The sequence below is a fragment of the Cydia strobilella genome, chromosome Z (genome assembly GCF_947568885.1).
Source record: "Cydia strobilella chromosome Z, ilCydStro3.1, whole genome shotgun sequence".
Classification (NCBI taxonomy): domain Eukaryota; kingdom Metazoa; phylum Arthropoda; class Insecta; order Lepidoptera; family Tortricidae; genus Cydia; species Cydia strobilella.
In genome coordinates, this window is record NC_086068.1 from 45,877,302 (window position 1) to 45,893,211 (window position 15,910).

Below are 15,910 nucleotides of genomic sequence, written 5' to 3' on the forward strand. Positions count from 1 at the left end.
AATGCAGCGGAGTGGCCCCATACAGGGCAAAACATCTCGGACCCCCGAAAGATCTCTCCGAGGTCCTACTCAACATCAAAGGTTTGATAGGATTCCTCGAGGAGCTGGGCTGGCAGGACTAGCCCACCCCCATGTCACGCAAAATAGGCGCCAGTCCTCGAGTCGCCCGAACTACAAAGATGGATTTTGGGATTGACGTGTAAAGATCTGTTTGTGATAAATTAGATTTTTTCCTGGTTTTTTCGTCAAAGTTAAGTTTTTTTAAGCTTGAAGAGGAACGTTTTCTTCTGAGGTTGCTAATAACAACTTCGAGTGCGCTTTACTTCCAGTCGTTCCGCAGCCTTGTTGGTCGCAGTTGCCTGCAACAGGACCTTTTTAAGGCCACCGTGGAGCAGTGCTCCGGTGGCGCGTGGTGGTCGTATCAACGACAGGGCGCAGCCGCCGACGTGCAGTCGACAGTGGATGGTCGTCGACCCCATCAGTCAGCGGTCAGGTATCAGACCCACGGAGGAGACGAGCCCGCATACTGCGTGGTTCGATAGCGTTGGTTAGCCGAACGTTTGCTTTGGAAAGGAACTAGCAGACCCACGGAGGACACGAGCCCGCATACAGCGCGGTTCGATAGGTCACGGTACAGCTTCGGTTGGCCGAACAAATTCTCATCGTCTACGGTTCCCGTTTAATTGTTATTTTTTCCCGGTTCATTGTTATTTTTTTGTGCAATATTACTTTTAATTCTGTAAAGCCGCTGTTATCCGTATTCCGCATTTATTTAAGGCATTGTCTTTTAAAATTCTAATTGCCCCTAATTGTCAGGCGAAACTAATATTCGGCAATAAATTTAGGTACCTATCACCCGTTGAAATTATCGTCCATAATCTCCATCTCATTAATCCATTTCTTTCCTTCTACAGCTAAATTTATACGCCATTATCTTTCGCTCGTATACCAGTTCACGCCAGTGCGGAAAGCGGACTGTCAGAAAAACAATTTGTTTTGGTTACATATTTTTTTAAATTCCATTTGTAATTTTTTTTAGTGACTTTCGGAAGTGCTTATCAAATTATACGTGTTGTGCACAAGTATTTGTTTTACTGTAGTACCTACTAAAACGTGTTAATATCATATTTGTAAATTAAACAAAATTATTAAAAAACGTACATGAAACATGAAATCTCGTATATACTCACTTCATCTCTGTGAAAGTGTTTTGGTTCTACACGAGATTCAAATAATGGGGTTGGCCGGTCGAAATAATTAGCAGAGGGCGCTGGCATAGCTTGCCCTGTCAATCCCTAGCATTGTCAAATTTTTATTTTTTTAATGCCCTGGATGCCAGCCCTTTAAGCCAAATCTCATAGAAAAAGGGGCAAGCTATGATGGCGCCATCTCTGCAAACCTTTGACAGTTGCCAACCCCATTAAAATGGATTGAATGGGGAGGTGGGCCATGGCAAGTATCTCAAATTTTCGATGCGATTTCCATTTGAACGCTTTTTATCTTGCAACCATAAGGCAATGTCACTGTAGTCTATTCCTTCGGAATATTCGGATCTTAAAAGGACCGGAAAAGTGTGACTCGGTCGTTCCATAATTTATTCAGAGTTCCGACTCAACCGAATGACCGGCGTCACGGGGTTTTATTGGTTTACAGTTTACAGATGTAGTGCATAATTATTTTCTTCGTATTTTCTCGGAAACTTTCGTATTTGTCGTGCTACTTCAGTCAACCTCAGTACTTTTTGTACCGAGACTGACTGAAATAGCAAGACACGTTCGTACGTTTCCGTGTAAAAAACGAAGGAAAATAATTATGCACTACATCTGCTGTAAGTATTTTTGAGGAAATGGTTATTATTTACGGTGCATCTGGACCTTCTTATGCCACTGCTAAAAAGTGGAGTCGACTTTTTAAACTTGGACGGGAGACGACCGACAATGGCTTTCGCTCTGGGCGGCCAATATCGGCTGTGACTGAACAAAATATTAAAAAAAAAAAAAAAAAAACTATTAGAGGATCGGAGAATTAAGGTTTGGCAAATAGCTGAAACCTTAGGTATTAGTAAGGAAAGTTGAAGAAAATTTGCATCAACATTTGCACATGACGTAAGTTAGTGCGCGTTGGGTGCCGAAAATGTTGGAAGCTTTCGATAAAGAACGTCGTGTTCAAATTTGTCAAGCATTTTTTAGAATTGTGCAAAGATGGTTTAGACATCATTTTTTTTTATGTTTGTTACTCCATAACTCCGTCATTTCTGGACAGATTTTGAAAAAATTTTTTTTTGATTGTAAGTATATATATATATACAGATTGGTCCCGTTTTTGTCAAAAAGCAGTTCTGATGATGGGATCCATGAGGAATCGAAGGAGCTCCTCAAATGTTAAAGGCATACATATAGTGATTTTAGTATTTTCATCAACAAATCAAGCACTTACATTTAAAAAAGTGACATTTGATGAAGTGGAACTGCTGATGATGATCAGAACGGAACTCTTTAATGACGCATAGTTCACGTTTGGCGATTTGTCCTCTTCGTTATGTTTGTTAAGCAAGTTAAGTTTTCAAGAAACATTTTTGTCAAGCTCGAGTTCTGATGATGGGATCCATGAGGAATCGAGGGAACTCCTCAAATGTGAAAGGCATACATATAGTGATTTTTGTATTTTTATCAACAAATCCAGCATTTCCATTTTAAAAGTGACATTTGATGAAGTGGAACTGCTGATGATGATCAGAATGGAACTCTTTAATAACGCATAATTTACGTTTGGCGATTTGTCCTCTTCGTTATGTTTGTTAAGCAAGTTAAGTTTTTAAGACATATTTTTGTCAAGCTCGAGTTCTGATGATGAGACCCATGAGGAACCGAGGGAACTCCACAAATGTGAAAGGCATACATATTGTGATTTTTGTATTTTCATCAACAAATCCAGCATTTACATTTAAAAAAGTGACATTTGATGAAGTGGAACTGCTGATGATGATCAGAATGGAACTCTTCAATGACACATAGTTCATGTTTGGCGATTTGTTCTCTTCCTTATGGACCCAGACCCAAACTTGGACCCGGACTCGGACCCGATCCGGGTCTGGACATGGACCCCAACTCGGATCCGGACCCGGACCGAACTCTGACCCGGACAGCCAGACACGGACCCGGACTCGGATCCGGACCCAGACCCAGACCCGGAAATGCTACTAGAAAAGTGGGTTAGGTTAGGTTAGAACTGTGACCCTTACAGAAACGAAATGCTATCAGAAAAAATGGTTAGGTTAGGTTAGAGCTGCGACCCTTACAAAAACGAAATGCTACTAGAAAAGTGGGTGGTTTTACCTCCTTTTCTACATTATTAGGCAATATTATAATAATTAGGCAATTAGGCAAAATTAGGCAAGAGATGGATTAGGATAATTAGGCAAAACATGCTGTCTTTTTCATTTCATTGTCTGGAATCGAAGAGTGCACCATCAACAATAAGTAAACTTTCAGCGGCATCCCCCATTGAAGTCGGTTTTTTTTCTTAAAAATTATGTATGGAGCGTTTTCACTGGCGGCGCGCGCACCACATTTACTTTTGCAATTTGTAAGTTTCTGGGGTACAATAGATATCAGGTTTATTAGAAACATTCGAATCTCATGGGAAGTAGATTCGATTGTCATCTTTCAAAATATTCATGCATGAAGCTAATTCTATAAAAATACCCATGCTAAGAAGCAGTCCAGAGATATTGTTAGCGTAGAGCGTGGAAGCATGCGCCGGCATCCTGCTGGGCATGTCGGTGAGCCCGACGTGCGTGACTCCGTGCACCGTGGTGACGGCGCCCCTCCTGGTGGTCTGCACGTTGCCGCCCATCTCGGCCGCCAGGTCGACGATCACGCTGCCCGCTGCCATGTCGCGGACCGCGTCCTACGGTATTCAAGCAAGTTTGCACTGTGATGCGTATGTTGAATGATTAAAAGGGTAGGCATCGCGCGTTTGATACCATCATTCCACCGAGACTCAATAAAGTTTACGAATTGTCAGTTGTAGATTGGTTGGTGGTAATGGTAACTACTCGGACTTTTTCTCAAACATTTGATTGTTGTTAGATATCTCAGTTGTTAGATATCACTGGTAACAATTTGGTGCTAACTAGTGAGAATAACGCGAAAGATCGGATTATATTTCGTAACTAAAAAATATTTAGTTAAAGTACATGTTCGACGATTTTTATGTATCATGTTGTCATACTAGCTTCTCACTTAGCACATATTTTAATTACTTACTAGGAGATAAACAAACCTCCAAAATGAGCAGGGGCGCGGGCTTGCCGGGGATGAGAGCAGTAGTTATAACGACATCAGAAGTTCTTGCTTCTTTTCCTAACAGGGCTCTCTCGGCGTTAAGGAACTCTTCACTCATCTCCTTGGCGTATCCACCTTCTCCTGAACCATCCTCCTGTATAAACAATAATTGATGAAACAGCGCATAGGTAGCATCTATCTTCTACGTAAGTAGATACGAAATGGTGCTGGTTTCGTGGTGTAAAGTAAGTAAGAGTAATAGCAAAGTTTTCAGTTCTGTATATACTAGGTACCTATACGAAACGCCGAGGGGCGCAGCAATAAAATTATACCTAAAGAAAGCTATCATCGTTACTGATAAAACTATTGCAGATTATTATCAGTGTCCCAATTTGGTATAAATCGATCGATAAATATGTTTTCTAAATGAATGATGACTTAAAAATATTAATTGATTTCGCGATATACTTATTCGGCTTGTTCGGCCTCGAAAAATACCGCGGCTAATACTATTACATGTGCTGTGTTACACACATGTTACCTATCCCAAATAGCGAGCAAATCACAAATAATAATACAGTAACTTTAGCGTTTACATCAAATCCGGTAGTTCTGATTTTTTGTACATTTGTTTATGATATTGGCCCAATGAATAATCCAAGTTTGAGACCTCGATCGCCACTGCATACTCACTGCACTCAGCCTACGAATTCAAGTTCAAAAAATTATACATTTTGAAAGGCATCTCGGAAACTCTGCGGAAACTATTAGATTTACAGAGACAATTCTAGTCTCGTATTCTAGTCTACTTTAAAAACGTCTTGAGAAGGTTATCAAAAACTAGTCCTTAAGGGTCATATTCACCCAAATCTAAAAAAAAACGAAATTTTCGCAATTTTTACGGTTTTTGACAAAGTTGCGTTCGGCAATCGAGGTCACAAACTTGGATTATTCATTGGGTCAACGTCATAAGCAAAGCAAGTCAGCATAAAATCAGAACTACCGGATTTGAGGCAAATGAACCCCGATCCCCGATACAAAAGGCGACAAAGTTACTGGATTAAAAGTAAATATTATATGCCTACGATATATCGTGGAGTTTTTCAACAGCAGATGCAAGCAGACACACCAAGCGTAATCATTTATTTCCACTAGATACCTCTCTAATCTCAAGTACCAGTCATTTTTGCAGTTCTGAATTTAGAACCTTCTATTTCCCTTAATGTATAGTTCAGAGTTCGATTTGATTTCGTCATTTTAATAGAACATCGGCACTTATTAGATATTCAATTTATATTCTAGCATTAGGTAGACCATACACATTTTATAGCAATCTCGTTCGCGTCTTTCCTGTAGTCGTAGCAAATTTAAGGGAACCCAAAGCACTTTTACGCGGCACCTTTACAGGCGGGATACATTTTTTCAGTACCTACTTGAGACTCAATTAAGAAAAACGGGATATCTATGTACCAGAGTCGTTAACATTGATTGTATTGTCCACAGAAGTGACCTTTTTCTAAAATGTGTTAGACCCCAGGTACCTACCGCTCGAGCAAACCCATAGCCAGACAGACTATTTAAATAGCTACTAGCTATTTCCCATCTATTATCATGGACGTAAAATGATCTTAATAAATACGACACCACACCTAACCTCCGTTGCATTGCGCATCGTGATCAGTGTGATCAGATATCATTCATAGAGTGGAAAAAGGAGCGTATAATATCTGTTGAGATAGAAGAATAGGTACCTAGATAAATAAATAAATTAAATAAAAAATAAATAAATTAAATATAGATAAATCTAAAATTCACACACACACACACACACACACACACACACGCACGCACGCACGCACGCACGCACGCACGCACGCACGCACGCACTTTTGATGCTGACTGACTATATCTTAGTTATTGTTTGTGATTAACCAACTACAGGTGTTGAAGAAAGCCGACAAGGGTTTAGCACTTAGCAATATTTTATACATAGAGGTAAAGGTAGGGTGAAGGTATTCAAATCTAAATACCTATGTGAGTTTTTATACTGTGAACAAATACGAACTAAACAACTAGTTATTAAGAGTAATAAAACATCTTATCAAAGTGGTCGGTTCTATTTACTGACACTGACATAGATATCAAATGATATTATCTAACATCGTTAACAGCTGGGGCAGCTACTAAATGTAAGAGTACATATTAGAGTAAACCGCGCGTGTTCATTCTATTCAGGGCATGTCATAGGTACACATTACACACACCGTACCTATAGTATAAAGCTGTAAAAGTAGCAACAACAAACCATATTAACATTATTTTAAACTCAGTCGTATACACGCAAAAAAACGTAACATCAGCACGGATATCATATGATGGTCGTTCTTGCGATGTCTACATGACTGCGTGATAAAACGGTGCCCGTCTCTTTCCATCCCGCAGTGTTCAAAATTGACGGTTATTTTTATCTCGTGGATAAAACCTTTCATAATACGCCTGCTGGTTATAGCTGATATCGCTTAAAACAGGTCCCTACGTACTTTATTTTAGACTGCAGGTGTGTAACTGTGTAGGTACCTACAAAAATTCTGAACCACAGAAAGACTAATTACAACATGTTGTGTGTATGATATGCTTTTTTCGGTTTTCGTGCCTCAAAAGGAAAAAAACGGAACCCTTATAGGATCAACCCTTATTAATATAACTCGTGATGACCTCGAGCCCCGCGATACAGGCCATGCCTAGTGCGGGGTTCACTGCAATGTGCCTATGAAATTGTATTTATTGTTAAATAAAGATTTTTTTTATTTTTATTTAATCACATTGTTGTCCGTCCGTCTGTCTGTGAAGACCCTTTATCTCGGGAACGCGTGGAGATATCGAGTTGAAATTAAAACCATATAATCAGGTCCACAGCTGTGAAAAAATCAAACTTCCAACTTAACGTAAAAAAAGATACGACCGTTTATGCTGCAAAAAACGTAAATTTGGACACTGAAGGGAATCAAAATGTATAGGGTACTTCCCGTTGACCTAGAACTATGAAATTTGGCAAGTAATATCCTATTATCATCTTAAACTATAAATACAGGGAAAATTTTTAATAACTATAACTTAAAAAAAAAAATACTAAAAAAAAATGTTAAATTTGTACGGAACGGCGAGACCGACTCGCACTTGTCCGGTTTTTTTTAATTATATTTAACCGTAGGTAAATGGTAACAAGCATTAATGATTTTCTAATAAGTATAGGTACTTTACAATTTGGCATGGCAGCTTTATTGGGAGGAACCCCCAGTTTCATATTCTTAATTGACACCTAACAAATTTAATACTATTATTTCTTATATTCAGTATTATATTCAAAACTAGTACCTATAGCCATTACAATTAAAACAATTATAAAGAATATCATCAGGTAAATGGCACAAGTTTAAAATGTTACGAGTTGGTTGCGTTGCGAGTAAGCTTGTATTGTGTTGTGTTGCTGTGTGTGTCAACTTCTTGAAGGCAGACGGTGCAAGGCGACGTTTATAACATTTGTTGGTCATCCCAAAATTTTAAAAACAATGGCAAAGGATTTGTCATGTATATGTAAATAAGATGAGTAATGATAATGGAGTTTGGCCGGTTGACGACCGGTCTGGCCTCGTGGGTAGTGACCCTGCCTGTGAAGCCGATGGTCCTGGGTTCGAATCCCGGTAAGGGCATTTATTTGTGTGATGAGCACAGATATTTGTTCCTGAGTCATGGGTGTTTTCTATGTATTTAAGTATTTGTATATTATAGATATCGTTGTCTGAGTACCCATAACACAAGCCTCCTTGGGCTTACCGTGGGACTTAGTCAATCTGTGTAAGAATGTCCTATAATATTTATTTTATTATTTTATTTTATTTTGGCCGTGTAGACTGTAGTGTGTGACACGCATTAATTATTCAAGCTAATGCATCGATAATGGTCTGCATGTAGACGCCGGACGCCGAGCCGAGCCGAGCCGAGCCGAGACGAGAGGTTGCGAGACGGATGTGTGTGCACTTGCTCTTGCGTGCTTTGCGCGTGTTTAGTCTACGTCATTTTTGATCTTGATACGATACGGGCTAATCACGTGCTTGCAAATACTAATCAAGTGTAAATACTTAAATACGCTTTCAAGGTGCCCAGTCTAATTATAACTTAATTAAGAGTCAAACATCAAACATTTATTCAGCAAATAGGCCACAGGGGCACTTTTACATGTCAATTTTTACAAACAATAAAACTAACCCAAAATTACAAAAAAAAACAATTACATAAATATAAATGTCAAATTACACAAAAAAAGCTAATAAAAAATATACAAATAACAGTCACCGGCGAGATCGGCCGAATTGAACCTTTTCTTACAAACGTAGTTCCGCTCTCATTTTAAATCTACGTGTTGGATTGTAATGAAACTTTGCACATTATTTATTTATTTTAATCAGGTAAATACACATAATATGCAACTTAATTACAAAAGTACCGTTAAACCAGTAAGGTTTGTCTCGGTACCCCATCCGCAGTAGATTTAATACAATAATAAAATATAACAACAACATAGGAAAGTTCATACAGTAAGTACAAAGTTTCAGAGCACTCTAGCTATGATCGTTTTATTATAGTCGTTTTAAAATGAGAGCGAAACTACGTTTGTATGGAGAACCGAGCTTGCCGGGGACCCTTTTATAAAATTATTTGTAGTATAAAATGTTGCAAGATGCAACTGAGTAATGCTGCTCGCAACGTAGCATTTTACAAGTTTGCACGTCGGGAATTTTATATTCTAGGTTTACAGGTTTTAATTTTTTACTTTTGTAATAATGGAACCATAATTTCCTTCCTACATAGTGTTTGTTTGTCTACCTTGGTTTTTTCGTTCTTTCTCTCTCTCTCTCTCTCTCTCTCTCTCTCAAAGGTTAAAGAGATCCTTTATAGGGATAAGTTCGCCTTTGTAAGTTTGTACATTGTATATTTTATTTTTATTGTGTTTGTAATCTGTCTTTAACCGACTTCAATTTCATAGAAGGAGGAGGTTCTGTATTCGGTTGTGGCTTTTTTTTTTTTTTTGTGTATGTTCACCGATTATTCCGAGACCCGTGGTCCGATTTGAGTAATTCTTTCTCTGTTCGAAAGGAGCTACTTCCAAGTTGGTCCCGCATTAATCTGGTGCTGATCTGATAATGGGATCCCTGAGGAATTGAGGGAACTCCTCAATTTTTAAAGGCACATGTATGGTGATTTGGTCGTTTTCTTAAGCAACTTGATAATTTTTTCTCGAAAACCACCAATTTGATGAAGTGGAACTGATGATGATGATTGTTTTGATGATAATGATTTCAGCGATTACTCCGGCACCCATGATCCGATTTGAGTTATTCTTTTTCTGTTTGAAAGAAGTTACCTCTCCAAGGTGTTTTCGTAATATTTTTGGTTTTGATCTGATGATGGAATCCGTGAGGAATTGAGGGAACTCCTCAATTTTTAAAGGCACGTGTATGGTAATTTCGGTGTTTTCTAAAGTAACTCAAGCATTTCTTCACCAAAACCACCAATTTGATGTAGTGCAACTGTAGCCTAACCACGAGTTTGGCACTAAATATTCTTCGTAACTTACTTTGTACACTAATGCGCCAGTATTAGTGTACAAAGTAACGAGATGCATAAACAGTAAGTTGCGCACACGATAGCGAATATATCAATGTCAAACTCGTGGTAAGGCTACTGATAACTTCCCTCGTATGTGTATTATGATTTTTGATATAGGTAGTGTTGGAAAAACCCAAAGAGACTGAGAGGTGAAGGAAGAGGGCATTAGCGTTTGGGGGGTTTGAGGTTGGGGGTTGAGGGGAGGTGAGTTGATGGGTCGGGGACTGAGGGGTTGGGAGTTAAGGGATTGGGGGTTAGGGTTAGGAGTTAAGGGGTCTGGGGTTAGGGGTCGGGGAATGGATGGCGGTTGAAGGGTTGGTGGTTTAGGGTCGAGGGGTTCAGTGATCAGGGGTTGATGTGCTGTGAGGTTGAGTGATCGGGGGGTTTGAGGGATTGGGTCAGTGGCGGGGCAGAGAATGGATTTAGTGACAGGAATGATTTCCCAGACAGACTCGAGGAAAATTCTGATTATTTAATTAAGTTTACGAATTTACAGATAAACATAATTATGTTTTTCATTCATGCGTCACGCTCTTAACAATGTCTTAAAACTAAAAATGGAAAAATAAAAACTTTTATAAAAAAAAGATAAACCGACTTCAAAAAGGATGAAATAAAATATTATCCTTTTTAGGGTTCCGTGTTTAAGTATATGCGTTACCAACTGATATGTTTGAAGTCGGTGCCAAGCCAAGTACTCCAAGTAGTAACTATACCAGTCAAAAATAATCAGCTTTATGTCTATAAATCCTATGAAAGCAATTATGTCTGCCTCTTTGCTACCCTTTCATGGCTAAACAACTGAACTGCTTTAGCTGAAATTTTGCATGAAGGTTCCTTGAATTGTTCTATATTTTGAAATGTAGTCCTCTGGATAAGCGACAGAAAATAACTCAGTCCCAATCCCACACTTGCGTGCTATGACTGTTTAAGAATTAGTAAGAAATGCTCTTTAAAAAAATACGACGACAAAACGTATTAGATTTTCACTAACGTGCCGACAAGCATGGTACGAACTGCGCCAAGAAGGTTCAACCGTGTGTTCTGTTCTGAGGTGTACAGAAAGTTCGTTTATTGTCGTCGTGTAACGCTGCGTCTTACATAGCGAACTCGCGGCCGGCCCAAGGCGTTCGCGTTCGCAACGAGATCGCCCACGTAGGACACTTCTATATAGGTATCAAAGGATTAATTAAGGCGCCGTGCCGCGCCGCTTCGCATTCGCGTGTTGTTCGCCTACGTAGTACGCTGCGTTAGGTAATCCAACGTACATACTTATATAGCCGCATCTTTATCGAATTGCACCAAAATCACTATGAATATATGGTTTAAAATTTGGCTTGGCACCGACTTCAAACATATCAGTTGGTAACGCATATACTTAAACACGGAACCCTAAAAAGGATAATATGTAAAGCAAATTAACTCGCGTGAGAACTTTTTATTTTATTATCAACCAGTTAACCAGCGAACAATGAGTCTAAGAAAATATATGGTAATATAAATGGAAAACAAGGAAAGCAGCATATACACGGTGCCTTGTTGTGTGTAAAAATATCATGCGATGTAAAAAATATAATTAATCCACAATTAATCCAAGCAATAACTCATTATCGCTTTATCATAATTTTCAATCACACTTGTCTGAAACCGAACCAAATTATCTGAATAATATTCTGGTGCAGTCACACCGTGTCGTGACGTTCACTGTATAAAAACAATGCCAGATGCCACGGAACCTCCTACTTTGATTTTGCGACGGCATTAAGTAAACGTTTCAATGTAATTGCACCCTTATACTTGGCGCCGTCAATATTTGAATAGGTACCTATGTTGCATTGTAAGTCACACATACGGCCACTGACCTTAACATCCATAGTTATGAACTGCGCGCCGAGACTCTCGATCTGCTCGCGCACGGCGGGGCGCGTGTCGAAGGCGCGCACGGCGGCGCCCATGCAGCGCGCCTGCGCGGCCGCCGCCAGCCCCGCCACGCCGCCGCCCACCACCAGCACGCGGCACGGCGGCACCCGTCCCGCCGCTGTCATCTGACCTGCATACGCCGTTTTAGTATAGGACGTTCACCTCATTACTACTACTCCTCACTAACTCTAATAATCCACACGAGCTTCTCAACTATGCTAAGATTGCTAAGTAGGTACAGTCCACTCCTTCGGGATCATCCATTAATTAATTCATTTTCACACACAAAATTTCGATTTTTTTATACCCCCTTCTCCCTTCCCTTGTCACATTTTTTCATAGGAAAAAGATAGGCATGATTATTTAGCTCAATCGGACACACCTCGTTTTTTTAGCATTAGAAAAATAGTAAACAATCTTCACCTGTCTACCTATATTGAAAAACACTTAAAAATAACCTTAAAATTATTTGTGAAACTAAAATAATGTAAATATATTTCCTTGCTATATAATTGTTACACATTTGCTGTATTTTTGAAACTTTATTTTCTAATAAAAAAAAAACGTCAAGATTGTTTACCCTTTTTCTAATGCTAAAAAACGAGGTATAATATACTAACAGGGCAAGTTAAATAAAAGCTTGTAATAAAGGTGACAGGGTAACTACGCTCCCTCCCACCAATTGACCACTTTAAATTTTGAATGATTTGGCTGCAGCGAATGGCTGTCAATTATTCTGAAACCTGTAGGAGGCGTCTATTATAATTATAACTAGGTTATTTACAACAACTTGTTAAGTATTAGAATTTAAAAAAAATCTTCTGTATTGGTCCCATAATAAAAGTTGTTCAGTAGGACCTATAAATTCACTACGCAGAGTATGGCTGGTGGATTTTTTTTTACCCTGTGTAGGTAAATAAATTGTCATGAAAGTGAAGGAAGCGAAAGAGGTATCTCAGGATCGTAGCAACTGGAAATCCGTGGTCTCTGTCTACCCCTCCGGGAAATAGGCGCGATTATATGTATGTATGTAAATAAATTGAGTAGTACCAGAGAAAAACCTGGGAAAGTTGGCGGCGGCCTCGATGACGGCGCGGTAGCCGGCGACATTGGCCATGGAGCTCAGAGCGTCGAACGCCTGCGCGCGGCTGATGCGCGGCACGCAGTCCATCGCTGTCAACAAATAAGCTTCGTTCAACGAGAAGAAATTACGATTGTTTACAATCTCTTTAATTCTCACGGTATCTACATATTACAACGAATACAAGCACAAGACTAGTTGGCAAAACCAATGAGTAGTCTTGGCTGGGTTTTGAGCTCGGGTGCAATAGATAATCTTCGTCAACTGCACCAGTTGATCGCAATTAAAATACTTCCTCTGTTAGACTAAAGCCTCTTCCAAAAATCTGTAACACGACGGGTCGTCTCGTGCGCCGCTTCTCTACCTCTCACTCACCCAACGACCTCAGCGAAGGTTCTCGATACGATCCCACATTTTATAATAATAATAATAAATCATTTATTTCGAGTAACTTTTACAGACTCACTACCTTTACCACTCACTGACTTTTACTTTTTATACTTAATATTGCCGGTTTAAACGATTTGAAAGAAATTGAATTGAATTATTTATTATCTAGGTACACAACATTAAAATAGCCAATAAGTACTAACTCACTAATACATAATTATAACTTATACTTTACCAAACGCATTAATCCTCTTGCCAGCAAGCTTCTTGATTAAATCTTGGTTTTGTGCAGGGTATAAGAATGATATTAAAGTACTTTCATCCCTTACATTTGGAAGTTCGTTATCTAAAAGTGGACGGACTTTTAGAACAATATCTGAAACAAAGCAAATAAGTTTTTATTGTCGCCAATGATTGATCAATAAAAGGTGATTAGCATATAAGTGCATAATATATAAATAATAAAAACTGATGATAAAATAAAAAACTCACTAAAACCTGTTATTAAAAATGTAATTAGTTTTGCTTAGGTACACTTAAGTTTTTAATTGAATGTATATTTTTGTTACAAGGTGTTTGTCTAAAATAACTCCGTGTGCGCATTAAATTGATGGCACGGGCTTATAAAAGAAAAATTGTTAACCTTTAAACCACCATGGCTGATATCTACATAGAATATAATGACAGAGTACTAAACGAACTGCTACGATGCTAGCTATCAAGGGCATGCAAGGGGGAATACATTGTCAATGCAAATATCGAGGTACCTATACCAAACAATATATTACGTTTTTTTTCTAAATAAATTTACCAATAGATACACGGTGGCAAGATGATGGCCCGTGAAAAAGACGACGGAAATAAGAACTAGTTAAAATTTTCACATAATTTCTTCATATAGAAGGTCTTCTCTATAAAGACTGCGTATCTGTGTGCCAATAGCGGAATAGGTGATGGAACTGTACTGTTAAGACTTCTTAATTACTGAGCAATCGGAACATTGCTAGGGATTCACAAGACACAATCAGTTCGAATTAACTTTTCGGTCTTAACGTGATTTGGCATTGACTTATACATTACCTCAATGTTATTAAGTAGAAAAGTAATTTTCCATGCACCCATTTAATTTCTGACTTTGATAGCTCTTGATAGTTCGGCGAACGTAGGCTACTGACGCTACGGCCAACTTGCAAAGTCTATAATTAATATAATTTCTTTTTTTCTAGTTTCGACTGTTTAGAACGTTTGCTGTTTAGAAAAGCGATTTCGTGGTTGGTCCCATAGTAAAAGTTGCTCAGTATAATCCCAAAACCTCCCTGGCAACGGGAATGCACTTATTTTTTAGCCACCGTGTATAGTAACAAAACGTTGTGTCAAAAAAGTTATTTACAACTTACACAAGATTAGTGAATAATAGGTAAGGGTAGTATTCCACTTGTCCAAGATTTTTGTCCAATGTGGATTGCGTCTTAAATTTTTTTAGGGTTCCGTACGCAAAGGTTAAAAACGGGACCCTATTACTCCGCTCCGACTCCGCTGTCTGTCTGTCTGTCCGTCTGTCACCAGGCTGTATTTCACGAACCGTGATAGCTAGACAGTAGAAATTTTCACAGATGATGTATTTCTGTTGCCGCTATAACAACACATACTAAAAACAGAATAAAATAAAATATTTAAGTAGGGCTCCCATACAACAAACGTAATCTTTTTGCCATTTTTTGCGTAATGGTAAGGAACCCTTCGTGCGCGAGTCCGACTCGCACTCAGCCAGTTTCTTAAACAAAATGTGAAACGCAAAAACACATTGGGGGCATTTCACGTCAAGCGGGCAGCAAAAAAATTGTCAGGTTCTGGATTTTGTTCATAGTTGGATTAATTGGACCTATATGTGAATTAAAAAATTTGGCATCATTACTTTTTTAATATATTGCTTCGTTAAAAATTTATACGCATTTGAAAAAACTACAAAATTTGAGGAACGGATTTTTAAAAAATTATTATTGCAATTCTTTCAGTGGATTTAATTATAACTAAATAGTGATTATTTGAGAATATTAGTTGATTTCTTTGAAAATTTATAAAAAAAGTTTTTTTTATCTTTTTTTCATATAACAAACCGGAAGTTAGTATTAAATATCGTTTTTTTTCCAACTTCGCATTTTTTTATATTTTTTATTTTTACACAATAATGTAGCTTATGGTGTACTAATATCCTATAAAAAATTTTATAATGGCATCTCGATTGGTTTTGAAGATTCATGAAGTAATTCGAAAGTACTGCGCGACGCTCCGTACTGAGAGGTAGTTCTATGTGGCAGTCTTTAATGGCCAATTACGGGTTTTTTTACTTTTGCGTAACGGAATTAAAGCAATAAACAATATTTCATCGGTTAAGATGTAGAAAAGCTAATGATGTATTATTCAATCGTGCCTTGTAGCGCTATCACTGATCAACCATATCTTGGAACTGAAAACAAAACGTTTATGTTTTAACAAAACGCTAGAGGTAACTTAATAACTATAGCTAGGTTTAGGCGGGGTATGTCACATGCTTAAGAGGTCACTT

General features: G+C 38.4%; 1 protein-coding gene across 1 annotated transcript in view; it reads right to left on the bottom strand.

The window, feature by feature from the left end:
• The window catches only part of LOC134754823 (NAD(P) transhydrogenase, mitochondrial-like), a 58,605-nt gene that overhangs the window by 32,804 nt on the left and 9,891 nt on the right, over positions 1–15,910 (bottom strand). The window contains exons 4-8 of the mRNA XM_063691242.1: positions 13,580–13,720; positions 12,924–13,046; positions 11,816–12,003; positions 4,285–4,440; positions 3,705–3,909 (exon numbers count right to left, since the gene is read on the bottom strand). Coding sequence (XP_063547312.1) covers positions 3,705–3,909; positions 4,285–4,440; positions 11,816–12,003; positions 12,924–13,046; positions 13,580–13,720 — 813 coding nt within the window. The remainder of the gene's footprint in view (positions 1–3,704; positions 3,910–4,284; positions 4,441–11,815; positions 12,004–12,923; positions 13,047–13,579; positions 13,721–15,910) is intronic.